The 27,840-nt window shown below is 40.2% G+C and overlaps 1 protein-coding gene across 3 annotated transcripts in view; it reads left to right on the forward strand.

Moving 5' to 3' along the window:
- The window catches only part of ELN (elastin), a 72,347-nt gene extending 49,242 nt beyond the window's left edge, over positions 1-23,105 (forward strand). Inside the window, exons 26-46 of one of the 3 annotated variants that reach the window (XM_069944775.1) lie at positions 652-684; positions 871-906; positions 1,599-1,640; positions 1,732-1,809; positions 5,462-5,494; positions 6,799-6,831; positions 7,962-8,000; positions 8,090-8,233; positions 8,396-8,440; positions 8,655-8,798; positions 9,839-9,883; positions 10,053-10,187; positions 12,458-12,505; positions 13,670-13,807; positions 16,968-17,006; positions 17,856-18,017; positions 18,137-18,175; positions 18,436-18,498; positions 18,684-18,719; positions 18,812-18,841; positions 21,383-23,105. In XM_069944775.1, the coding sequence (XP_069800876.1) occupies positions 652-684; positions 871-906; positions 1,599-1,640; positions 1,732-1,809; positions 5,462-5,494; positions 6,799-6,831; positions 7,962-8,000; positions 8,090-8,233; positions 8,396-8,440; positions 8,655-8,798; positions 9,839-9,883; positions 10,053-10,187; positions 12,458-12,505; positions 13,670-13,807; positions 16,968-17,006; positions 17,856-18,017; positions 18,137-18,175; positions 18,436-18,498; positions 18,684-18,719; positions 18,812-18,841; positions 21,383-21,432 (1,412 nt within the window). In that variant the 3' untranslated portion in view covers positions 21,433-23,105. The remainder of the gene's footprint in view (positions 1-651; positions 685-870; positions 907-1,598; positions 1,641-1,731; positions 1,810-5,461; positions 5,495-6,798; positions 6,832-7,961; positions 8,001-8,089; positions 8,234-8,395; positions 8,441-8,654; positions 8,799-9,838; positions 9,884-10,052; positions 10,188-12,457; positions 12,506-13,669; positions 13,808-16,967; positions 17,007-17,855; positions 18,018-18,136; positions 18,176-18,435; positions 18,499-18,683; positions 18,720-18,811; positions 18,842-21,382) is intronic. The other 2 variants (XM_069944778.1, XM_069944777.1) reach the window with 2 other exon arrangements.
- Positions 23,106-27,840: the final 4,735 nt, after the last annotated feature.

Consider the following 27,840-nt stretch of genomic DNA (forward strand, 5'->3'; position numbering starts at 1 on the left):
TATGAAGAACACATTAGAGTAAAAATTTCTTGCACTATTTGTGGTGATTTCCTCATCAGGTATGACCTGATCTGCATGAACATCTTATATTGCCATTCCAATTCTAGTGAATATTATTTCAATTTATCTTATGATAATGATCCAACATTTGCCAAAAGATTCCATAGTGTTTCAACATCATGGCTTTTGTAAGACGGTGAAACAGAAAACACATAGGTACACCTATTTTTAAAACGGTCCAACCACATATTGAAGGGGCTATTCCGCATATGCATTGATGTGCGACATTTAATCAATATTTGTATAATACAGGCAAAGAAGTAAAGGAGATTCCATGTATGCCAATAATGAGGGAGCTACGGCTTCATTTCTTTTATTCAAGAGAATGTGGCTATGTGGCTAGTTTGGTGTGACACTGTTTTAGAAGAAAGCCGCCCCTCTTTATTGGTTATCACAACTCCCTTAGCCTCCCAAAGATCCATACGTATAGGATATCTAGTCAATGTATCTCAATGCTTATTGTGGTGCAACCTCTTTACACCTTACATTTTTGCCATAATCTACAGTATTTCACAACTTTTTTCTTCAAGGGAAAATAATATCCCTTACTCCTTAATAATCCACTAAAATGTTTCTCTATCTGAAATGTAGTTGGAGTTGGACCAGGTGGACTTCCATACGGAGGTTTGTGTATTTTATCTTTATCTGATTTTACAGATGGAGGCTTTCAGTGCCAGTGTGTCTGATAGCTGTATACATAGCAGTATTACACACAAGTAGATGTTTTATAATCCCTCTAAACTCCTCACATGACTCTTAAAATTTGTTGCTCTTGGTAACCCAGCTTTCTGTCTCTTTCTTCTTGCACAGTAGGTGGAGTTGGTGCCGGTGGACTGCCAGCTGGAGGTTAGTATTTAGAGTAATTATGTATGTAATGATCTACTTCTCAGCAACATTCTTATTTTTACTATACATAATCTTGTTTTTGCTGTATATACTGACTACTTTAGAGACCCCCATATATATTAGACACTGGCCGTTTACAGCAGGATTGGCCATCCATCTAATGTGAATGAGGTCTTACCAGCTTCCCCTGACAGATTATGTTGGTAACAGAAGGATCAGATATGTTGAATTTCAACTGCCCATTTCTATTGTTCTTAGGTAAATAAGCTGCTGCCACAGGAGTCTGGGATCAGATGATCCCCTTTCCTCCAGTTCTGACACATACAGTAAATGCATAATCAAGCAGATTGATTATAATGAGTATAAAGGGGATCAAGAGATCTCAAGGAATCAAGCTCCTGTATATTACGTGTATTACTACCTCCCATGTGTTACAGCTATCAACATGTCTTCATTAGGATTTTGCCTTAAGAAAGAGAGAACGTTCCACCTCCTAATTAATAAAAAATAAAAATAATCATAGGCCTTATCCATAAAAAATAGTGTGAAAATGGTAGTACTGTGCATACAACCAATCTGCTTTTATTTTTCCCACTGTCTTACTGTTTGCTCCTACTTGTTTATGAAAACATTTTAAAGATTTCAGCAAATTGTAGTTGTTTCATAGTATCAAAATATGTTTGACATTTTAGCAGGTGTTGGCGGTTTGGGTGCCAAGCCCCCTAAAACTGGAGGTCAGTACTTAAGCTGTGACACTATGATATGTAAGTTATCTTAGTCGACATTGTATTACAATTGCCTTTTTTTTAAATCTTGGTAACATAGGTGCTTATGGAGTTGGGGGTCTTGGTGCTGGAGGTCTTGGTGCTGGAGGTCTCGGTGCTGGAGGTCTCGGTGGTGGAGGTTTGTAATCTCTGTTCTCTCTAATGATCATTAATAATGGCTGTTATTTTGCAACAATTGACGTTCCTTTCCCTTTTTTCACATTGTGGGGACATAGGCTTACTCTGCTTCTATAATATCATTATTTTATCCCCATTCATCTTCAGTAAAAGCCTTTCTGTACAATTTGCAGGGTAACATTCCTGTGTATAAGCCATCACTCCTTATGAGAAGAGGATGGAAAAGTGGAAAAGCATTAAAAGGAACCAATAACCAAAAAATTGGCTATGCAGCTACACCTGTAGTGTTAGAAAGCCCCCAGTACTCTTTTTGAACATATAACTGATCACTATTAGCTTTGCTTAAAGCAACTCTATACCCACAATCTGACCCCCCCCCCCCCCCCCCCCCCCCAAACCGTTTGTAGCTGCTTTTTATCCAAGATCTGTCCTGGGGTCCTTCCAGCAGGTGATGCAGTTATTGTCCAAAAAAAAAACCACAACTTTTAAACTTGGCCTAAATTGTGTGTGCTCCAGGATTGCACCTCCCCTCTGTCCCTCCTCATCACTATAAATGCCCCAGACAGGATTTTTCCTAATTATCACCTCTCTGAATACTGCACTAATGATGAAGAGGGTGGGGAGGAGGGACGGAGGGGTGTCGCAATCCTAGGAAATGGGTACTCTAGGCCACGCCAATTTGACACAGGGATGTAAGTTTAAAAGTTGTTCTTTAGGACAATAACTGCATCACCTGCCAAACGGACCACAGGACAGATATTGGATTAAAAGCAACTATCTGACGGTACAAGCGGTTTGGGGGGGTCAGATTGTGGGTACAGAGTCACTTTAAAGCCCCTTAAAAAGAACTTTGAAAGTTTCCCTCACTTTATTTAAATTACTCACAGTAGTCACAGCTGGCGCAAAAAATCCTGGAGGCGCGCGAGCCCTCTCATAGGGTATGTGCACACGGAGCAATTCTCGAGGAATTGTAGCTGAAAAATTTCTGCTTGAAATTCCTCGCCTATTCTGCTCTGGCGGAATTCGAGCGGAATTCGAGCGGAATTTGAGCGGAATTCGAGCGGAATCCGCGCGGAAATCAAGCGGAATGCAAGCGGAATTACCAGCAGAATTCAAACCCCATTGACTTCTATAAGATTCCTCTAGCGGAATCCGCCCAAAGAATTGACATGTACATTCTTCGGGCGGAATGCGGATTCTGCGCGGAATCCGCGCGGAATTCCGGACGGAAATTTACTCTGTGTGCACGGGCAGTCGGAAATCCCATTGTTCTCTATGGAAAGAGCAATGTTGCATTTACACGGGCGGAATTCCACGCGGATTCCGCCCGCTTTTTATGGCGGAATTCGGGCGGAATTCCGCGAGAATTGCTCCGTGTGCACATACCCATACACAGGGGAACATATGGCCACCCAAAGGGTGGGTTCACACTGAAGACTACAGGAATTGAAGAGGAAATTCAGCTCCTGAAGAATTTGAGTGGAATTCAAGCAGAATTTAAGCCCCCATTGACTTCTATAGGATTCCTGTAGGAGAATTCGGCGAAAGAATTGACATGTCATTGACATCTCATTCTTTGGGCAGAAAGCAGATCTGCGGCAGAAAATTCTGCTTGGAAATTCAGCAGTGTGAACAACAGAGCGGAAATTCCATTGAACACAATGGGACATTGCTCTATTTATATTTTACAGGAGGAATTTGAAGCGGAAATTAACAGCAGATTCCTCTTCAATTCCTCGCCTATTCCTCAGTGTGAACCCACCCTAAGGGTATGTGCACACGGAGCAATTCTCGCGGAATTCCGCCCTAATTCCGCCATAAAAAGCGGGCGGAATCCGCGTGGAATTCCGCCCGTGTAAATGCAACATTGCTCCTTCCATAGAGAACAATGGGATTTCCGACTGCCCGTGCACACAGAGTAAATTTCCGTCCGGAATTCCGCGCGGATTCCGCGCAGAATCCGCATTCCGCCCAAAGAATGTACATGACAATTCTTTGGGCGGATTCCGCTAGAGGAATCCTATAGAAGTCAATGAGGTTTGAATTCTGCTGGTAATTCCGCTTGCATTCCGCTTTATTTCCGCGCGGATTCTGCTCGAATTCCGCTCAAATTCCGCTTAAATTCTGCCAGAGCAGAATAGGCGAGGAATTTCAAGCAGAAATCTTTCAGCTACAATTCCTCGAGAATTGCTCAGTGTGCAAGGGCCCTAATTGGCTATGTGCACACTGAGGAAAAGGCGAGGAATTCAGCTTGAAATTCAGCTCAAAATTCAGCTTGAAATTCCTCCCGTAAAAAATGTGCAGAGCAAAGTCCCATTGTGTTCAATGGGTTTTCTGCTCTGTTGTTCACACTGCAGAATTTCCGAGCAGAATTTTCTGCTGTAGATCTGCTAGAGGAATCCTATAGTAGTCAATGGGGGGCTTAAATTCTGCTTGAATTCTGCCTGAAAACTTTCAGCTACAATTCTTTGAGAATTGCTCAGTGTGCACATAGCCTTAAAAGAATGAACGGAGCAATGTCTCGTTGTGTTCAATGGGATTTCCGCTCTGCTGTTCACACTGCAGAATTTCCGAGCAGAATTTTCTGCCGCAGATCTGCTTTCTGCCCAAAGAAGTGACATGTCACTTCTTTGGGCAGGTTCTGGCAGAGGAATCCTATAGACGTCAATTGGGCTTAAATTCTGCTTAAAATTCTGCTTGAATTCCACTTGCATTCTGCTTGAAATCTGCTCAAATTCAGCTTCTATTCTGCTCCTATTCTGCCAGAGCAGGAATTTCAAGCAGAAATCTTTCCTCTTCAATTCCTCGTCTTTTGCTCAGTGTGCATGAGCCCTGAGGGTATGTGCACACTGAGGAAAAGGCGAGGAATTCAGCTTGAAATTCAGCTTGAAATTCAGCTTGAAATTCCTCCCGTAAAAAATGTACAGAGCAAAGTCCCATTGTGTTCAATGGGTTTTCTGCTCTGTTGTTCACACTGCAGAATTTCCGAGCAGAATTTTCTGCTGTAGATCTGCTAGAGGAATCCTATAGTAGTCAATGGGGGGCTTAAATTCTGCTTGAATTCTGCCTGAAAACTTTCAGCTACAATTCCTCGAGAATTGCTCAGTGTGCACATAGCCTAACCAAGCATTTGTGTGACGCATCAGACTCCAACATTGAGAATCACGCCCAGAGAGTCATTACAGAGGATTACACAGTCATTACAGAGGATTTTATGTGACGTGACTACTTCCCCACTGAGGACCGCCCCCATGTCTACATAAGGGAAATTTACATACAGCATGGGAAATTTTTAAACCTCTTTTTCATTTAACAATATGTTGCATTTTTTTTAGATTGAGTTCACATCTGTAGTGATATTCTCTGGCAGTGTCAGCATAGGAATGGACATTTTATGGATGTACATTCACACTGCTGCAGTCAGGATGTAAACATTTATAACCAGCTGAATTCACAAAATGTCTTGATGAAAAAACTCAAGTGTTAAAAGGTTTTCACATGTCCCAGTGCATGTTTCTCTTTTCTTTTACTTTATCTTTTTTATTTTTAGTTGTAATGTTCATCTCTGTGTTTGAATAAAGGATATGTTTTCTTTTAAGTCAATCAGTTCTCTTGGGATCAGTAGTATAAATTCTTCTTTGTATCTTTTCTAGCTGGTGTCGGACCTGGTGGTTATCCAGCAGGAGGTAAGATCCTGCAATTTGCACATAATTAACAATACCTGGTAATAATAAGTAATAATAGGGATCTTCTGCAGTCATAACATCCAATTCTTTTTCTCTCATTTTGCACCCACTAAGGGTATGTTCACACTGAGCAAATACAGCAGAATCCCGCCGTGCTCAGTGTCCCGCTGTGAGTGAATGAGAGGGAGCGTGCTCCTCCGCTGCCGCAGCTCTCCGCTCAATGGAGTTACATGTCACTTCTTTGAGCGGAGAGCGACGACTGTGGAGGAGCGTGCTCTCTCCCATTGAGATGATATGACACACTGAGGCAGGCGTAATTCCGCGGAAGGGAGTTCTGCCGCAGAATTACGCCTATTTTACCCAGTGTGAACATACCCTAATAGTTGGAGCTGGCTGTGTACCTGGAGGAAGTAAGTAATAAAAGCTCTTTTTTAGGAGTCCCTTTTATTGTTCCTTTTAGCTAGATAAGTAAACTATGTCTGGTATTGGAAGATATGAAACACTTACTTTTATGGCAATAAAGTGTGCACAGAAAATGTACCTGTCGCTGCCCAGGTATAAAGTGTCAGTGTGTTAATGCAGCAAGATGCATCTGATCAGCCTGCTGCTTGACCTCAGTTTCCTGAGGTGTTTCAGAAGCTTGAGCAGCAGCATGGGGCATTTGATCAGCTTGCAGTCCTGCCTGAGTTTGCTGAGGAGTCTCTGCAGCTCGTGATGCAGTTTTCCTCATGGTTATTTGAGATTTCCTGACAAATAAGCGAGTTTTCTTTGAAGGTGTTTTGCCAAATTGAAGTTAATGTTAGACATAGATGTAGTGGTGTCTTAAAAACCAAGTAAAATACACCTTACAAATATAAAATGCAAGATCTCTGCATGCGTTCTGCCAAGAGGCAAAGTATCCTCATTATTTACATGCAATGGATAAAAATCTCTTCTGATCATGTGATGGACACACAGGAATAATGTTTTTTGCATTTCCATCGCAGTCATCAGAGCTGTGTAACTAGCTGAGCACATGTGTGTCCATCACATGAAGAGGACAGATTTCTAACCACTATCAAAAGTCCCCTTTAAACATTGTAAAGAAAGAGATAAAATACAAAAAAATTACTAACAATAATTGATCTTGTAACTAGAGCATTGTGAGGCATATTAGCAAAAATAAATAATATAATAATAATAATAATAATAATAATAATAATAATAAGTTGTATGTACTTCAGATTGGTAGCTGTGGTGTTCTGAGTGTTTTGCTACATTTTATAATTCTTATATAATTCCAACAATATTGTTTTTATTTGCAGTTGGTGGTGGTGCAGGGGGAGTGCCAGGGGCAGGTATGTTAAACATATTACGGGCTATCAAATTGAGTAGTCACTATGGGGGGGACCTATAAAGACTGTCGTACAAGTACGCCGGTCTTATATTAGGCCCGCCCCCTTTTCCCAGGAAGGATTTACTAAGAGGCGCCGAACCTGCGCACGGCGTACAAAATCTACACCTGCTAGGTGTAGATTTTGATCATGATTTACGCCTGCGTGCACGCCTCCTCCCCGCCTTACCTCGCCCCCCCCCCCCCAAGCTCCCCCAGCCTGCCCATTGGGCGAGTGAGACGTAAGGAAGGCGTACGCCCAGGAGAAGGGGCGAATCTGCAACTTCTCCCTGGCTTACGCCTTGGGCAGACGCTTTGTAAATGTCCCCCTATATGTTCTCAACAAAACTGACTATGCATTGTTCATATATTAGAGCTGAAGGCTACTATTATACCGCTTAGGACAATGCCCATAATATTTATTCAAATGACGCAAAGAAGCCCATATGATGTAATGAAGGAGGGCAGAGAGGTGGGGAGAGAAGTGCTGACCTGTGCACTTTTCCAGACTCTATTGATCTGGGAACTCCCTGACCTCAAATGACCAAACCTTTTCCATGTCTGTGAAATTCTAAAGTGATAACAAAGCTTAAACTCATCATCAACACTGTTTAACATACCAGGAAATTTATTAGACCTCACCTTTGTCTTAACTAAAGTTCCACCCACATTGGATTTATTGAGACGTTCAGCTGTAGTAACTTATTTCAGCTTGTAGTTAAATTACAATAAACATCTGGCAAGTGTCGTACAGATGCAGCAAAAAGGTGCAAAATATTACGAACACTTTGGGGGAGATTTATCAAACTGGTGTAAAGAAGAATTGTCTTAGTTGCCTAGCAACCAATCAGATTCCACCTTTTATTTTTCAAAGAATCTGTGAGGAATGAAAGGTGGAATCTGATTGGTTGCTTGAGGCAACTAAGACAATTCTTCTTTACACCAGTTTCATAAATCTCCCCCTTTGTTTTCTCATTCTTTTGTGCCTTTTTCAAGGTCTGTGTTAAGTGCACAATTGATTAATTTCCCCCATTTACTGAAATAAGGTTTACAGAATGTTAAGTTTTGTTCTCTCTGTTTTCCTCAATTATGTAGGTCTTTATCCAGGAGCAGGAGGCAAACCTCCCAAACCAGGTGAGCATCGGAAGGATGTTTGTCTATCTGTATCATCTGTACATGTTGGTTTTATGTTCATTTACAACTCATTTACATTGTGTGTTCAGGTTATGGAACTGGACCTGGTGGTGCAGTAGCGCCTGGTGGTGGACTTGTGCCTGGTGGTGGACTAGGGGGTGGATTCGTTCCTGGTGGTGGACTAGGTGGTGGATTAGTTCCTGGTGGTGGACCTGGAGGTATTGGAGCCGGAGGTGAGAGTTAAGGGTTTATAAATTTATGTATATTGAAAAATTATTTATACTTTATCTTGTGAATGTATTCCTTTAAGAAGTTTGTTCCTTACTGCTACGTTCTTTATAGCCTCAATGCTATATATTTATGCTATATATTTTTTTGTTCTTTTCTTTATTCAGGCGGATACCCAGGAGCAGGGGCAGGAGGAAAACCACCAAAACCAGGTAGGGTATTTTTATCAATTCATACGCTGTATGATGAATGAAGGCTCATTCAATTCAGTTCATATATTGAATGTATATGTTCATTCAATCCATACTTTCCTAAATACTTTGTGTAAATGCAATGTTTCTACATTCAGAAATAGTCTAACATTTGTAAATGTATTTACTGAACTGTTTTTTAAAGTTTTATTACATGAAATTATTTTTCTCTAAGGTTATGGAGCTGGTGCCGGGCTCGGCGGTCTTGGAACTGGTGCTGGATATGGTGGTCTTGGAACTGGCGCTGGTGGATTAGGTGGTGGTGCTGGACTTGGAACTGGTGCTGGTGGATTAGGTGGTCTAGGCACTGGAGTGGGAGGTGTGTATAATGCTACATTGTACCGTTTATGTGCACTTTTTTTTGCATCGCTTTAGTTTGAGATGCTCATTCATTTTTCATGGTTTTATAATGTGATACCTTTGTACCATGTCCAGACTTGTTCCGCTTTGCAAGGATTTTTCATTAAGGGTTAATGTGTGTGGCTTGGGTGCACAAATGCTGTCTTGCCTGCAGGCAACCAGGGTCTGCATAACCACGGTTGCATGTGTGGCACAATGGCGCATGCAACGAAGATGGACCACATAAAGAGTGTGGCTGGCGACACTTTCCTTCACTCTTGACGAACTGAATATGAAACGTGTGCTAGAGTACAGCGAAATGTGCCAGGAGAAGAACGGCAATTATGGCCTAAATCAACATCACAAATAATTGTAACATTTAACCTTGATTACAATTATTGAACAATTATTATGTCACTCCCATTTTTAAGCCACACCCTTTTTGCGAGTCACACCTATTTGGGCATGTCAAACAACTGATTTTTTTTTCTTTTTTTTTTTCTTGGTTAATTGCACTAATTGACTCTATATATCTCTCTCATTTTAAAATAATTGAAGAAAAACACACAGATTAACTATTCTTATTTTTTGAATACTTTAAATAACAGACCCCCAATTATAAATAACATGACAACTTCTTATGTCGTGAGATGTCTTTTACATCATCGTCTCATGCTGTACATCATGAATAAACATCTGGGAATGGGAAAATATGGGGCACAGCAATGAACTGCCCACTTGACACCAGGGATTTGTGACACTATAGTGTAAATGCTGTGATCGTTATATGGCATTGCATTTAAACAGTTAATGCCTGTCATTGGAACGATCCCTGAAGTTTATTGAAATGACAGGGTCACTTTAATATTCTCTATGATAGTACCTTATACCCACACATACACAGCTTTGCTGCAAGCACACTACACACCCAGCTCTGCTGCATCATATTTTGGAAAGTCTATTTTTCATTGCTACATTGTTTTTTGCCTGAATGCTTTATATTTTTTGTTCTTTTGTCAGGCGGGTACCCAGGAGCAGGGGCAGGAGGAAAACCACCAAAACCAGGTAGGGTATTTTTATCAGTTCATACGCCGTGTGATGAATGAAGGCTCATTCAATCCATGCTTTCCTAAATACTTTGGGTCAGTGCATAGTCTAGCATTTGTAAATGTATCAAGACATTAATTGTACTATTTTTTTTATGTTTTTTTACATGGAATTATTTTTCTCTAAGGTTATGGAGGTGGTGCTGGACTTGGTGGTCTTGGAGCTGGTGCAGGGCTTGGTGGTCTTGGAACTGGTGCTGGTGGATTAGGTGGTGGTGCTGGATTTGGAACTGGTGCTGGTGGTCTAGGCACTGGAGCGGGAGGTGTGTATAATGCTGCATTGTACATCTATGTTATCTTAAGGCAACTTGTTCAGTATATTTTCTTTGAATGGACATGTACTGTAACTAAATATCAATTACCCCATAAATGCAAAACTTTAAAGGGATTGTCCTAACTTGTAAAGTTACCCCCCCCCCCCCTCCTCAGGACAATGCATAGAAGCTGGCAAAGATAGCTGAGTACATTGTTCAGTTGTCTCTACTGCTCCTATAAAGAATAAATGGAGCGGCATTGTGCATGTGCATCCCACTCCTGTATTATGATAGGAGATCCCTGTTCTCGAGTATGTTGGGGGGTCCCAGCAGTCAGACCCCTTGTGGTTACATAGCTATCCCAAGAATAGGAGATAACTTTGCGAGTTGGGACAACACTTAATAAATGACAAAAATATTGTTGGGGGCAGTGACATAGGAAAACGGGACCCCAGGAGATAACTGAGCTAGAGAAATGTAGTTTAGTAAATGTAGTAAGAAATAATTAGGCCAGATCCACCAGGGCAGATGTCATTCTTAGCAGCTCCCTCACTCATGGAAGGGAATCCAAAATTAATATGCTAAGTAAGTCACCCATAAGCCAAAATAAATCCTGTTGACAGAGGATGCATTGTTGAGACAGGCCCTACAAAACCAATAGTTCAGCAATGTTTTTGTAAAACCCTCCATTTAGAATGTGACTCCCAGTTCTAATTTAGGGTTACGTAAACTTTAAAAGATGTCAACAGCTAAACTTTTATACATAAGTTACAGTGAATAACAATGAGTCGCCAATGAGGGCTGACAGCTTTGATATGGAGTTATTTGAATATCATTTTACATCCAACTGAAACAAACTAAAAAAAAAATCCTGGAAAACCAGGACTAGACCATGATGTCACTTTTCACCCGAGGTTAGCTGACATCTTTTCTAAAGGCAATGAAATCTGGCCGGCGGCAGATTTCTCGTTCCCCTGAGCTACATCACTAAAAACCATGGAAACACCCAAAGCTGGCAATCAGTCTAAAGAAGAAAATGATTCTAATTCTAAAATGAGAATCCTAAATTACTATGAGTCACCAAACATGCAGCTGTAATGTCACCATGTGACGGATGTTTACTAGATGCTGGAGAGACATTAAACATGTGGCTCTGTTTTCCCTGAGTTGGCCAACTATGTCTACTCTCTAGGGGATACTTACTAGCCAGGAATACAAAATCAGGGCAGATAAATATTATGTTTAGTCAATTAGTTAACTACATGCTAATTTGTGAAATCTTTGCAAACCCTCCAGTTAGTGAGTCCACAAGGACTATATTTTACAGCTGGAAAAGTTAAAGTGAATTGTACCCCTGCGAATTAAGTACGTCAACCACCGAGCCATATATTTGACCAGATTTAATATAAGAAGATGCCAAATTATAAAACAAAGTTGTATTTAAACTCAAATAAATAATCATCCACTGAGGAGTTATAGCATTTGTTAACATAGTATGACACCACCTGATATTCAAAGTGCATGTCCACCTACTGAGCTGAGTACTAAGGGACAAGCATGCTCAGTCACTTTACCCATACAGAGGCCTCGGTATACTGATGCTCTATTCACTGCAGAGCAGCCAAATAAAATACATTTATGCCTTTCTGGAAAGTAGCCTCTTAGCCTCTGCAGTAACATGACGGTGCAGCTGAAATGTATTGTCGGCTTGTTTAGTTTGTAAAGCTAAAACAACTAAAAAAGCTAAAGCTAGACTAAAAGGTAGTAATGTTTTATATTGTCAGCTGCCAGAGGGGGGAGGAGACTGATTCCATCCAGAGTCCCTTCACACTTACGGTAGCAAAATATGGTCCTTGGGGTATATATTTACAGTATATGTAGATGGAGATTAGGCTCTTTGCTGGCTTCTATACACTATATACACACTAAAAATGACATTATGCAATCCACCCTTGCTGTTGCAAACCTTAAGAAGTTCCCAGACCAGTACTGAGCAGTCTGACCTGTGATGGCAGCCATTTTTCTGGACCGAAACCCTGCATGTTATCAGTCTGCCTTTGAGTACTTTATCATTAATGGGGGATGAGTAAGCAGGAACAGATAAATAGTAAGGAAGGTGGTGGGGGATTGAGGAAAAACTTGAGTGTCTTGCGAGTACAGAAGGCCGCTGTCTTACAACATGGGAACAAGGCCTAAACGTGAACATAATATGGAAGGATTCTGATCATAATAACATAATAATAAGTCACAATTTTTCTTTTTAATCTGTATTATATCAGGTTATCCAGGAGCTGGAGCTGGTGCTGGAGGCAAACCACCTAAACCAGGTATTCATAAATAAAATACTAATATATTACGAGCACGGATCTAAGGAACGTAAAGGAAATGTGTCATCAGAAAATGACTTATTGTTTAAATAAGGTTTTTATGTTAAACATATTTTTTCTGAATTTTTGGTGACTTTTTTAATTTAAAATTTTTCTATCTATATCATAAAATAACCCTGATATCTTGCAGTGTCTGTAGTGATGAGAGAAGTCTGCTGTAAAGTGATCTGTTCAGCATTACAGCGCCATGTGACACCAGTAGGTGGATAGCACCTATACAAGACAGTAGCAGCTCCTTGTGGAATGACCTTTTTAAAGGTCACAAAGCACACTCTTACACTCTAAGGGTGGTATTACACAGGCCGAGCAGGGCCCGATAATACCTGTAAACGAGCAGCGATCTGCTAGATCGTTGCTCGTTTACTGGGCCTATTACACGGCCCGATAATCGTTTGACAAGAGCTGCAAGGACATCATTACCGATGTCCTTGCAGCCCTTGCTAAACTGGCATACATTACCCATCCACGTTCCAGGGCTGCTCCTGCCGTCCGCTTCTCCTGGGGTCCCGTGCACGCTCTAGCTTCACAGCGGCCTGTCAGCTGGTAGGCCGCTCAGCCAATCATAGGCCGGGACCGCTGTGGCCTGTGATTGGCTGAGCGGCCTATCAGCTGACAGGCCTCTGTGAAGCTAGAGCGCGTGCGGGACCCCGGGAGAAGCGGACGGCAGGAGCAGCCCTGGAACGTGGATGGGTAATGTATATCGTTAGTCGCCGGCCACGCACCGCTATTACACGCAGCGGTGCGCGGTCGGCGCCCAACGAAAATAGGGTCTAACCTATATCAACAATCAGCCGATGATCGTTGTCATCGGCTGATCGTTGCATTTATTACACGGAGCGATAATCGTCCGAATCGGGCCAATTCGGCCGATTATCGTTCCGCGTAATAGTACCCTAACAGTCTATGATGGTTTACATTCATCTCAAGGGGACAGAGTCTGTCTAATATTATCTATGTCCATGAGCCTTGCTGTAAAGCATGTCACTAAATGCTGTTAAAAACAGCCCAGGCACTATGGTAGTCCACATAACAATGCACAAATATGAACAGATTAGAATAAAAGAACAAGTTGTATGATCAATTATATAATACAATTCTTTGCAGGTTACGGAGCTGGAGCTGGATCATTAACTGGAGGTGGTTATGGACCTGGAGGTGGTTATGGGCCTGGTGGTGGTTATGGGACTGGTGCTGGAGTTGGACCTGGTGCTGGCCTTGGGCCTGGAGGCATAGGAGGTGGAGGTGAGAGCAGCATGTAAATAGCTTTTAGATATAAACAGAAACAGAAAAAATTCCTTTCTAAGACCCTGATGACCTATCAATCAGATAATAAGGGTCGAGCAGCCAGGGACCCAAGCAAAATTGAAACAAGCTGTTACAAATCCAGGAAAGACATTAAAGGGCTTTTTCTATCTTATAAAGTGATGGCTTGTCAATAGAATATGCTATCACTTTATGTTACATGGGGGTCCAATCTCTGGGACCCCCACCAATCCTAAGAAAAATACACCCCCTTTAATGTTTTTTACATGCACAGCGTCCCCTGGTGACTTTCTGTGCAGGGAAATGCAGCATGGCTCCATCCAACTAAAACCAGGTGCCCCAGACAATTTAAGAGGAGGCAGTGCTAAACCCCTTTATTCTCATGACCGACAGGAGTCCCAGAGGTTTAACCTCAACTGATCATAAAGATATATAATATGCTAACTACATTGGAATAATTTTTTAATTTATCATTGAAAGATTGATCTTGACTATATATTCACATATTTAAAGGACAAGTGCCATGAAAAACTTTTTCCCAGTAATTGAAGCACATTACAAAGTTATATAACTCTGTAATATGCTTCAATCACCTATCTGCCTCCCTTCCCTGTCTTTTCCCCCCTCCACCCCCCACCAGGAAGTGTCCTGACTCACACAGACCTGATTGTCACGGTCACCAGGCAGCTCCTTCTTGTGAGGATGAGTCATCAGCAGGAGGGCTGCTCTAGGTCCTGTTACAGCAGACCCCCCTCCCCAATCCAAGTGATGGCTTGCAGTTGTTCAGCCAATGGGAGCTGAGTCACCTGACAAGGCAGGGGGGGGGGCTGCTGTAACAGGAGAAGGAGCTGAGAGAAGAGCTTGGTGACAACAGTAATTAGGTCTGTGTGAGTTAGGACACTTCCTGGTGGGGGGTGGAGGGGGGAAAAGACAGGGAAGGGGGGCAGATAGGTGATTGAAGCATATTACACAGTTATATAACTTTGTAATGTGCTTCAATTACTGGGGAAAAGTTTTTCATGGCACTTGTCCTTTAATTTGTCCTATCAATATACTGTCCCTTTTAAGCTGTGCACGCCAGAAAAGATGTAACAGTTATAAAAAGTGCAAAATTATAAGCCCTATAGACAGCCAGAAGTGTCATTGGCCTTGATGACCCTTACCAGCACACTTAATTCTTAAAGGGGTTAACCAGTCAAGATCTTTTTCTTTCAAATCAGCTGGTTTCAGAAAGTTATATAGATTTGTAATTTACTTCTATTTAAAAATCTCAAGTCTTCCCATACTTATCGACTGCTGTATGTCCTGCAGGAAATGTTTTCTTTTCAGTCTGACACAGTGCTCTCTGTTGCCACCTCTGTCCATGTCAGGAACTGTCCAGAGCAGAAGAGGTTTTCTATGGGGATATGCTGCTACTCTGGACAGTTCAGCAGACAGGTGGCAGCAGAGAACACTGTGTCAGATTGAAAATAAAACAACTTTTGCTGTAGGACATACAGCAGCTGATAAGTATCAAAAGACTTGAGATTTTTAAAAAGATGTAAATTACTAATCTATATAACTTTCTGCAACCAGTGTATTTGAAAGAATTTTTTTTTCCGCTGGATAACCTCTTTAAGGTTTTTAGGGGACCTTTTGAATTGATGGTCTATCCACCATCACTAATATCTGAAAGGTGAGGATCAGACACTGGGCGCTCATGCCAATCAGCTGTTTGTTAAAGCCACAACACCTAAATATATAGTAAAAAGAGACCATCGCAGACAAGTTTATTCATTGTAACTATGCTAGGTAGCTGCAACTTAGCTGTCATTCATTTCAGTAGGAGCTGAACCGCCGTAACCCAGGACAGACACAATGTACAGACTTTACTGTATATGTGGGTGCCACAGCTCTGGCAGATATCAATGGTCTATTTTGATGAATTAAAAAAAAGTTTAATTTTCCAGAGCACATAAATTAGTGGGAATATTACTTGGGGCCCAGGGCCATTTGTGGTCTGCACTGGTGCTGAGCGAACTTGAAAAGTGTCTAGGTTGAGCAACTTCTCCAGAGGTTATAGTTGTACTACTTAGGCTGGGTTCACACACAGTATATTTCAGGCAGTATTTGGTCCTCATGGCAACCAAAACCAGGAGTGGATTGAAAGGACAGAAAGGCTCTGTTCACACAATGTTGAAATTGAGTGGATGGCCACCATTTAATGGCAAATATTTGCTGTTATTTTAAAACAACGGCTGTTATATTGAAATAATGGCCGTTATTTACTGTTATATGACGGCCATCCACTCAATTTCACCATTGTGTGAACAGATCCTTTCTGTGTTTTTAATCCACTCCTGGTTTTGGTTGCAATACTGACTGAAATATACATATACTGACTGAAATATACGTAGTGTGAACGCAGCCTAAGCGTGCTTGGAGTGTACTGCCTATGGCCTTTGTGTTTTTCACTTTACAAATGGTTTTGAGAATTTAATAGTGGTGTCAGACACATTATAAAGACAATATTCCCCATCACTTCTTGCCAGACACTTGTGAATATTGTACAGTTTGGAGCTGGATAGCATTAGGCTTCATATGTTTACATTATAAAATGGATATGGATCATAAAGCCATTCAATGTCAGACAGCAAGAAAACAGGTCAAGCGCTTACATTAATTGGCAGATAGTCCATTGGAGTTAGAAGATGAGAGTAAGCGAGCCAGTAATACACGTTTTACTAGAGAGGAGAGGAGCCACAGACATGTGGACCATTCCATAGGATTGGAGCCATCAAACTGTGCCATAAAAATCAAAATAATACTAAAAAAAATTAGAGACATTTTGCTTCAAGAGAGCCAAAGTAGCATCAATGAGGAATAGCTGGGAAAATGGCATTTATTGTTATTGCCTGTCCCGATGGAGTTTTATTGATACAAAACAGATTGCAGACAGCTGGAGGAAAACAAGTGCATTGCAAACGGTATAGAAAATGCTCAAATACCAAAAAGAGCAATAAATATGTGGTGTTACTGGAAAACCCTGACAGAGCAGCTGTATTATAAGGAGGTTGTTTTATAGCATGCACTATGATCAGCTATTTAGAGAATGTGTCTGCATGGGACACGGGGTCAATTATTGTCTCATTTTTTGCAGGCCTTTACCCAGGAGCTGGAGGCAAACCACCCAAGCCAGGTGAGCAGGACAACATAGGTGCTGTATTGGAGGGCTAAAGCATAATGAAGAATGGTTTGATTGCCACTTAGGCCTGTTACATATTACAGATGAAATATTGATCATGTACTGATGTTATTTCATCCTTGGTTTTGTACAGCAAATGGGTGTCTTCTTGAATTATCCTTTAAAAACTAGATGCAAAGTTAAAAAAAAAAAAAAAACTGACTATCCCCATAGATTAACATTAGCTCTTTATTAGAGCCGAGAACATAACAGATGTAATACAGATGCAAGCCTAGGCAGGAAATTCAATTAGACTTTAAAGTGATACTGTCGCCCCCTGAATGTCTGCTGTGGTGGTGTCGTCACTGGATAGATATCAATGAAAGCATTCAGAACAAATATTTGTTGCCTGCTTCTGTTGTTTCATTTTCATTAAAAAAAAAAACAACTTTATTCAGGCCATGAATAGTGTCAGCATACAGCGCAGAGAAGTGTGGCAGCGCTAGGGTTAGGCCCAGCCTCCTTCACACTATTAATAGCAAAATAAAAGCCTTTTTTAATGAAAATAAAAACACAGGAAACAAAGGTAAGTTCTTAATGCTTTTATCAATATCTATCTATTGGTGCCATCTGGAGGTGGTAGTGTCACTTTAAGGCCTTCCGCACACATCAATGTTGATTTTGCGGTCCGCAAAACCACAGCTCCATAATATACAGATAACCTATTGTCTGCAATCATGGACATGAGGCCAGAAAAGTCTAGGAGCCCAACCTGCAAATATGGTCTATATAACATCATGTACTTTTTTTTTTTTTTTTTGCAGTCCAGACTGAAATTATTGACTTTTTTTTTTGCTTTCAAAGGTTATGGAGGCGGCCTTGTATCCGGAGGAGCAGGTGGAGCTGGTGCTGGTTATGGACCTGGTGCTGGTTATGGACCTGGTGCTGGTTATGGACCTGGTGCTGGTGCTGGTTATGGTCCTGGTGTTGGAGCTGGATTTGGTCCTGGAGGTATAGGAGCTGGAGGTGAGCTTTAATAATAACACAGCACAGAAAGCCGTCATACTGCAACCCCTCTGAAAAGCTGAGAACCAGGGAGTGAAGGGAAAATGGAAAAGTTATATAAGATGTTTTTCTATTGCCAGGTCAATACCCAGGAGCTGGAGGCAAACCACCTAAGCCAGGTAAGAATGTGAAATCCTATACCTAAAGATTACCAAGACTGCCAGCAAAATGAATTTACTAGAAAACCTGTCTATTTCATTCGGGTCAATTCTATAGGGTTAAATTCCTGAAATAACTTCCCTTCTATGCTCAATGGCCACATTTACTGCTATATAGAATAACTCTTATTATTATAAACATCTAATGTTACAATGAATCTGCATGTTCTAAACAGTTTTTCATTTTAACAATGCTATGAAATCAATTATTCTCTTTTCAGGCTATGGAGCTGGAGGGGGAGCCAGTCTAGGACAAGGGGGATTAGGAGGAGCAGGCCTAGGAGGTACAAATGTATTTATTAACTTAATTATGTTAAATCCACCCTGAATTTAAGGGTAAAAACACACAATGTGTTTGTCACATGTGGCTGGAATGCAGCTGCTATTCATTGCTGAATGCCACATCACTTGCATTCTGTATAATGAACACTAGATGGCGCATCAAACATACATTTTTGTTCTGTTGTAGGAGCAGGGGCAGGAGCTGGAGGATACCCATTAGGAGGTATATTCTTATTTCTCAGAACATTCACAATTACTATTAGACAAGACAATGTTATACTCAGTTAATAATAATGTATACTTTTCCATTCACAGCTCAAAAGCCAGCAAAATCCTACTACAGAGGTAATGATGAATCTTTTGTTTCTGTATTTCATCAGTAGTTTTAATAGAGATTATTTAACCTTCTGTACAGCATGGATGGATGCCACCTATATGAATAGATAAATGACTCTTACATGTATTTTATAGTGTATTTAAACAATGTGACTGCAATTGTGATATATTGGTATTAGTAATATTAGTAAATATACCCATTTGTGCTGGGGTAGAATTACTAATACTACTAATACCACAACCAAAAAAGAAAACAAATGCTGATTTTCCGTAGCAAACAACTTATGTATCTTTATTAAATATACATTAAAACAATTTCCATAAAAAAGAGAGACAGACCAAACATTAAAAAGAACAGTGACTATCCTGGAGGTGTTTCTACAGTAACCAAAGCACATGTGCTGGAATCCCTGACCAACAACAAATGTCACAGAACAGGGGGATATATTCTTAAGAATCATACAGTAGGGCACTATAATAAATATAATAAATAATAAAGCGCTAGTGCATTCAATTTATAGAGTCAACCTACAGCCAATTAATATATCTCTTGTCCACCCTTCATCTATTGTTATTTCCCCACCAAATCTAGAGATCCAGCCAGTTAGATAGCTTTTACGGTAATATACAGTGTGTATCCTCCAGGACACCACCACCCCGACGCGCGTTTCGTTGCCTTCGTCCGTGAACTTAATACTACTAATACCAATATATCACAATTGCAGTCACATTGTTTAAATACACTTTAAAATACATGTAAGAGTCATTTATCTATTCATATAGGTGGCATCCATACTAATAAAGGCTACTTATGGCAAAATCAATAAAGCAGCATAGAATATTGTATCAAAGCCTAGTGCAGAACAGACATATGTTCTATAAGTGCACTATAGCCTGAATGAGGGTCTGCCCATTATGATTAGCCATTCCAATGAGCGCCATATGTTACAATGATTTCAGTGATATAATGTGTCAGAGTGATGTAAGGGTTCATGAACTGCTAATGCTTATGGACAGCAACAAATACTCCATTTTATTAAATGCTGTCGCTGTACATTAGCCGATCAGTTATATAGAATTAAGGTGCAGGAAAGACAAGGGAAATTGCTAACTGCTATCAGATGTCACGGCAGACATAGTGATGACTACATATAGATAGAGCATACAGATCAATAAGTTTTTATGATATATACACTAACATGTAAAACAATATCTGTGTATATATATTAGTCTAGACTTGTGTCATCTACACTCCATAAGACCTAAATAGTTAACCAATATAACCCATTCCCTTCATTCTGTTTTAGGCTTTGTCATATGAACAAGTCCTGTAAGGTGTCACAGAGTGCCCATGGTTCTGTATTACAGAACGGATCCTCTTGCAGTACACTCATCATTAAATTCTGTGTGCAAGGATCCCTAGCAACACACTGCAAACTTTGGGGGAGATTTATCAAACATGGTGTAAAGTGAAACTGGCTCAGTTGCCCCTAGCAACCAATCAGATTCCACCTTTCATTCCTCACAGACTCTTTAGGAAATGAAAGGTGGAATCTGATTGGTTGCTAGGGGCAACTGAGCCAGTTTCACTTTACACCATGTTTGATAAATCTCCCCCTATAACTTTGTCTACAGGTTCTGGTTTTAAAAAGTGACTGAGAAAAGTGCAGATTTCCATGGTAAACTGGAGCAATACCCTAAACATTATCATATTCTCTTTCAAAGACTTTAAAGCGTACCTGCTGTTCTAGAAAACTTTAAAAAAAAGTTTTACTAGTTTAGGATCTATGTGAGCTAGAATATCCCATATACTTACATCTCGATCACATGACCTTGACCTTCTCCCTGTTTGTTCTTCTGATTGGGTCTAAGCACTCAGATCTTGACCAATCAAAACTTTTCATATGCTACCACGAAATATCAAAAGTTTGTGGAAATAATATTTCCCTTTTAGGCTATGTTCACACAACGTTCGGACAGCCGTTGTGTGGCAGACAAAAACAATGGCCGTTGTTTCCTTTGTCAATGCAACATATTTCACTATGAAAAGAACAGCCTTGGTTTTAATTAAAAACAACAGCCATTCTTGTGATAAAATGTACATTGTGTGAACATAGCCTTAAAGGGGACCTGTCATCCCATTCATGCTGCCTGAACCATGAGTTATTGGGGCGATCCACAGTGCCTGCTCAGCCAGTTCTGATTGATATATCTACCCCAATATTTAAACAGGTAGAGATCAATCAATCAAGTCTGTTGTGATAAAGAGAAGCTGCTGGAGATCACTCTGATGACATGTTACCTTTAATAATAATGATCAGTAGAGATGAGTGAACTTTTAGAAAGTTCGGTTTTTGCATGAACCTGCACAATCTGCATTTGAATCCCACTGCCCACAGAAAATGAATGCAGCCCGAGGACTTCCTGGAAAACATGAATACAGCCGAACTTTTGGCAGGTTCGCTCATCTCTACTCTGCATACCTCTTAAGTATATTAACTCTGTGAACATACTCTTGCCACATTTAATTGATAGACTTTCTCTATGTAGGTGGCGGACTGTGCGGCCAAGGAAAATACTGCGGCAGGCGGAGAAAATAAACAGTCAGAGAGCTACGATTAACCTCATCAACTATGGTGCTACTGCATGGTGTGAATGTAAAAGGATTCAAGTATCCCCCTCTGCCCTCCTTACCCTCAGTTACCTCCCCATTACCCATTTTTTCCTGCCTTTTAGACGTCCATCTTTAATTCCATAGTCAGGCAGCTACACTTTATAAGATGAGCCTGCAGTCTGACATGAATACATCGGCAGGCACATATACACACACTGATACTGTATGAATACATTTGTATTGTGTATATGTGTACATGCCAATAGAGAACATAGTCTATGTCTATGAATGCACATGAAGAAACCTACAGAGCTGTGCAGACTTGCATACAGTACACTCAGACATTCACAAGTAAGGACATACATGCACTATATAGAGAAATGTAAAAAAAAAAATACACAAAAAAAACATACTCATCATCTTTAGTCAGGAGCTGTTGCCATTGAAGTGGGCCACCCGGAGACACCAATTGTCCACTATATGACTTGGTGCTAAAAACTTACTGATCTTAACGGAGCTGATGGCCAAAAACTAAAGGAGTGGGTCAGGACACTTATTCCATTTACTCATTTCTCTTGGAATGTCAAAGCCTTAATCTCATTGGCTGATATGGATGACTGCCCCACTTTTTGTCCGTATACATTTTAGTACATGAGACCTTGAGTTTTTGCTTTCTCATTGTTTCCCCCAGCCAATGTCGCTGAGTTTTTAGGAAGCACATAAAGTGGACATTGAGGGCTACTGGTGGCCATGTTGTTGGGCCAGTAATTAAGATTTACCCCCATGTTATAGAAAGAAAAGGGCCGTTAAGCCTCTGCCCCTGGCTCCTGTCTCTCACACCATGGCCCCAGTAGGTTATTGTTGTTGTTGTTGTAACTTATACTTGGAATCAACTCCATTGTAATGCATTTGGCCAGCGACTGTAGGGGATAGGTTTTATTTTTTTTTTGTTATTTTTATTATAAAAGTGTGTGACTTCTCCCTCTTCGAGGGTGGAGCGTGACAAGCAAAAAGTTCTTTAAAGGCATCATCCTTTTTTTTTTCTTTTAAATACAGAAACCATAAAAAAATATTTCTTGCCTTTTATTCTCCACAAATTGCAGAGCATTGCTGACTTTCAATTTCACATATGCCCCATTCTCTGCAGAATCCTTGAAAAAGGAAGGTAATAACTATTATAGCGAGCGCGTAATAAGGGAGAGTGTCAAGAGAGAAGGGGACAAGAGCTGATATATATGTAATTATTATTGTTATTATATTACACGTTGCTGCCAAAGACATTTGTAACATATTTAAACATTGAGGAAGCATTGAAGGAGTTACACATAAAAAGCTGTGAGATTTTAGGTAGAGTGAGGTCTCTCTCCCCTTTCTCTCAGGCTCGGCACCTTCTCTCTGCCTTCCCTCGGTTACCATTATGCTGCAGAATGATCTTGACTTTCCCACCCCGCTGTGTCTGGTTGTGAGGGGTGTGTTTGATGTGTGAATGTCTTAGTTTACTGACCACCCCCTCATCTTCCTCCTCTCAGTGTATTCCCTCTCATACCGCTTCCAATGGAAAGGAAAAACAGAACACTTTTTTTGTAAAAATAATACTGAAAAAAAGTTATTAAAAGTAATTTTGCTTAAAATAAAGAATAAAGAAATCTTTTTAAATGAGATATTGTATGCTGTGTTTTGTGTTCTTACTAGTATTTCTCGCAACACTAATCCTCCCCATACACAGGAATGTTTGGCATGGCTAAGTCTCCCTATGATTTTTATGCGGAGGGTTAAGACATGGCTCTGGCAGTGACTTACAGTATTTCTCCAAGAACAGAGGGGTCAAGCATTGATTTTCTATTATGTACGACCCCTATCTCCATCAACATTGTCTGTTGTGGAGTGTTGGGAGAGACCCATACACTTTATACTTACAGCTGAACCTGTCTCAAGTGGCAGGTCCAGTTGACAGAAGCTGGTAAAAAAACGGAGAATAGCTGTGATGAGTCTGGGAATAGTGTCCGAATAACCCCACGATAAATGCACTAGTGTACTACCGCTTCTTATGTCCTAGATGTCCTATGTGGCCTTTTAAACTACGAGTTTAGAGTTATAATTACTACTGATATTTCTTTAAGCTTTATAGTGCAAAAATATTTGCTATACGAGAGGACTACACTTTAGAGTGAATCAACCACACCCGCCAACTTCAGCAGGTGTGGCTTAAAGTCAGTTTATGGGGATCCCAACGGTCACAGCTCCCATAGTAGTCCAATAGAACAGCATGCACAAATAGGTTTATGCCAAGTTTGACAAGTTGCAAGTTTTATTGTAGCTCCAGTGACATTCAAAGGCAACACTGTGGACCTATGGGGACCTTTGACAAGTGACGTATGTAATCTCCACCTAACAATACTCTGAAATAGCCAGGTTCTATCTAAACTTGGCTCCTCCCCAAGCCCCCAACACAGTATATCTGAGGTCCAATTATACAGCTGCAACGGGCCTAGTAACACTTCTTCCATTAACATTTACAGTAACCTGAGTAATGCATGTAGACCAGGGGCTAAGTGGGGTATGTTAAGATGATGAGGGTTGTAGTCCCTTACAGATTACAGGTGCAGTATGGGGTATAATGCAGTATCACTATAAAAGACACATGTAACTGCTAACTACAGGCCTTGTAGTGGACCTTGTGGGACACCATACATTCATACATTGACAAAGGACCTAAATGGTCTAAAACATTGTCAATTGCTAACTGGCATGAACATATTAGTGTGTGCCATCCTACTCTCTGTTTTATTAGACTGCCCCAGATGTACTCAGCACAAGCTGGAAACAATGGGGAAGATTTATCAAACATGGTGTAAAGTAAAACTGGCTCAGTTGCCCCTAGCAACCAACCAGATTCCACCTTTCATTTTCCAAAGAGTCTGTGAGGAATGAAAAGTGGAATCTGATTGGTTGCTAGGGGCAACTGAGCCAGTTTCACTTTACACCATGTTTGATAAATCTCCCCCAATGTCTGCTTTACAGACTATAGATTTCCCTTAGGAAACCCTATAGAATACAGAGATTAAAATTGAGCAAATACTATAGGTCTCACTTCTCGCTGCCAGTGGTACCATTTGTTTTTTTTAGTATTGGCTTATTAGCTGTCCCTCAGTGATAGGGTCAGAGAAAGGTATAAGAAGGTGGTACACATACTTTACCTATGGTGTGACCACTGTATATAATAGCATTGAGTCATTAGCTGCAAGGCCTTCACTTTCCCATGCTCAGTGTATTACAATAGGTAATTGTGACTTGTTTGGCAGGGTTTCCCCTTCAACTGCTTTACAATGACAGCTATGAAAACAATTCAGATAAAAAAAAATTAAAAAAAAACACCTACAGGACACAGGTAACTTAATTCAGGCAAGGAAATATCTGAGTGAGCCATTGCTGAAGTCACAGGCATGTGTTTCACCCGCAGGTATTAGCCAGTATGTAGGAATGCGGACCATTCACATTCATTCTTGGCTTTGTAATAAGTAATTTCAACTAAAAACCTGAACATGTGACTACATCCTAAAGAGGCAGGACCCACCATCCACCACCACTGGACAAAATAACCAAATGTGCAATCCAGAGGTTAAAATATTAGCTGCATTACAAATATTATATGGCTTAGTTTGCTTAATGGCATCAGTGGCATCAATGGCATCAGTCTCTAGTCTCGATTACAAGCAATAAATGTTATAAACTAAGAACATTGGTGAGCTGAAGTGGTCAGTAAATGTTCAATTCAGTGTAATTACAACCTGTATAATACAGTGAAAAGTCATACAACTTTCAAGTATTTATTATGCTGGAATTGCTCATAAACTCTTAAGAAACTCAACGCCCCTTCTGGCCTACTATATACACTACTTACACTAGCTGAGGCCACACACACACAGCTCCAGCCTCCAGGATGTACGGAGATGTAATACTGCACCCCATCAGAGGCTCATCCTGTAACTCCTTATGCCTCTAATTTCATATGGACGGATACATAGGTTCTTCAGTCAGCTTCATAGCAAGTGCAATGGAAAGTATAGTCTTGTGATGCTGCCCTATGTACCAAGTCTAAGGTCACGACAAGCTTTTAGCTACTGACTATAAAAAACAATGAGACCATTCATCGGAGACAGAGATCTTTTTGCAAGATAAAGGATATTAGACATTGCATAACCTCTCATTATAACATAACTAGTCTTTATATATATATATATATATATATATATATATATATATATACATATATATATATAAAATGTATTAATCCCTTTTCCCTTGCAGAGGTTTTGTCCACAGTGTTTTTCCATTCCCATTTTCTCTTACTATTTTTCCACTAGGGAAGTCAAGCTTCTTTTTGGTGGGACAAGTTATATTTTTCATGGTAATTTTTAAGCTACTATTTAATATATTGAGATTATTAAATTATAATAATAACAAATTATAAAATAATTTTTAAATGAAAAATAAATACATTTATTTCAAAGTTTTTTCAGTATGGTTATGGAAAAACCAAAATTACATTACATGCAATAATTTTAGCACTTGTATAATACACTATAGTACTTCTGTATCACAATGTATTGCATTGTGAAGGCTTAACCTATGACAGAGTGTACACAGTGATATCAGAAAACCCAAGATATTAATCGAGCTATACAGTGTATTAATATAGTGGTATCAATAATGGTTTGGTTTCTGGCATTCTTCTTCATGCTTCACCCCTGACAGGAAGTAGAAAATAGAAAAACTACAAAATTTCATTGTCTCCAGCTCCACACTTCCTACATGGACATCTCATCATCCTCAGGATAGTTGGATGGATCTTGCCTCTTGACCCACACCCTAAATGATGTCACTATCTCTGACCAGCCCCTCAGGCCTAAATGACCATCTCCCTGTCATATACACAGATATATATATATATATATATATATATATATATATATATATATATATATATATATATGCACAGTATATATATATATATATATATATATATATATATATACACACACTAGATAGATAGATAGATAGATAGCATGCTGCCTTGAGATGAGAGAGAAAACCTTGAGTAAGTGCATCAGATGCTGTAACCTCACCGTGCAAAAGTATACAGTGAAATGAGATCGTGCAACAGCCTTGGGTAGAGAACTGGCAAGGGTGCTGCGGAAAGGGAGGAGGCAGGGTGGGGGGACTGTAATGAACAGCAGTGCATTCTGGAATTGTAGCACTGAGCTACTACTCAACCAGTAAGTACAAGTACTCCCTAAATAAATGGATGTTTTATTTCAGAACTGAGAAGACAAGAAAGCAATGTTATATGGTTCTACAGCATGTTTATTTTACCTGATTTTGCACCCCTTTAAGATACCTTCACTAAGGCCCTGTCGGGTATCTTAACTGTTTGTCAGAGAGGCTAAGAAGGGAACCAGCCCCTCTTTCTAACCAACCAAGTTCTATTGGCAATGGTATTTAGAATGTTTAACACCTGAGGTCAGAGTTATCTCTGATCCTGGCCACTGACCACAGGTATAAGGTGTCAGCTGTAGTTGGTAGCTGTCATCTGTTGTGCATAAAGCATGGTTAGCTGTAGGATTGGCTCAAACAGCTGAGGACTGTCAGAAATAGTAAGGCGAGGGCCAGGAAGTAATCTAAAAATAAAGTTTGCCAACTCATGATTTACTCCTTCCTCCCTCCTCTTCATCAAGAAATATAACTCCCAGCATGTCCTATAGCTGTAACCTTCAGGACCTGCTGGGAGTTGCAGGCTTGCTACAGATGGCAATCAACTGATATAAAGACATTAGCAACAGATCAATGGTCTGCCCTGTACCGAGGGATGAATGCAAAAAAAATATAAAAAAATTTGACCAATCCTCAAGGTGTACTACAACAAAATGGAGAATTTAATAGAATAAAATAAACAAACAATAATATATCATAAAAACAATAAAATTGGATTAGAATAATCTATTAATAAAATAACCACTGGGCCCAGGGTGATCCTATCTGGTGGTTTAAGTCACCGGTAAAAAAAAATGATAGTAACAATAACAATAAATCAATGTTGTATAACACAGTGGTACATCTGATGTTTTGACAGAGAAACGTTGGATATAAAGATCGTGATGGTCTCTTTTGTTATTTAGAGCAATGTATTTTCAAAAGACAAATGTCATCATCATAGAGAGTTGCTTTTTACTGGATAAACGTGTGTATGTATATATATATATATATATATATATATATATATATATATATATGGATGGAAAAGGAGATCATTGGTGTCAGACACTGCTCACCGAATCCCAGGTCTGGATGATATCAGGTCAATGTGTTGCGCAGCCGGTCTAAAAGGTTCTTTGTG

The sequence above is a fragment of the Dendropsophus ebraccatus genome, chromosome 11, assembly GCF_027789765.1.
Source record: "Dendropsophus ebraccatus isolate aDenEbr1 chromosome 11, aDenEbr1.pat, whole genome shotgun sequence".
NCBI classification, from domain to species: domain Eukaryota; kingdom Metazoa; phylum Chordata; class Amphibia; order Anura; family Hylidae; genus Dendropsophus; species Dendropsophus ebraccatus.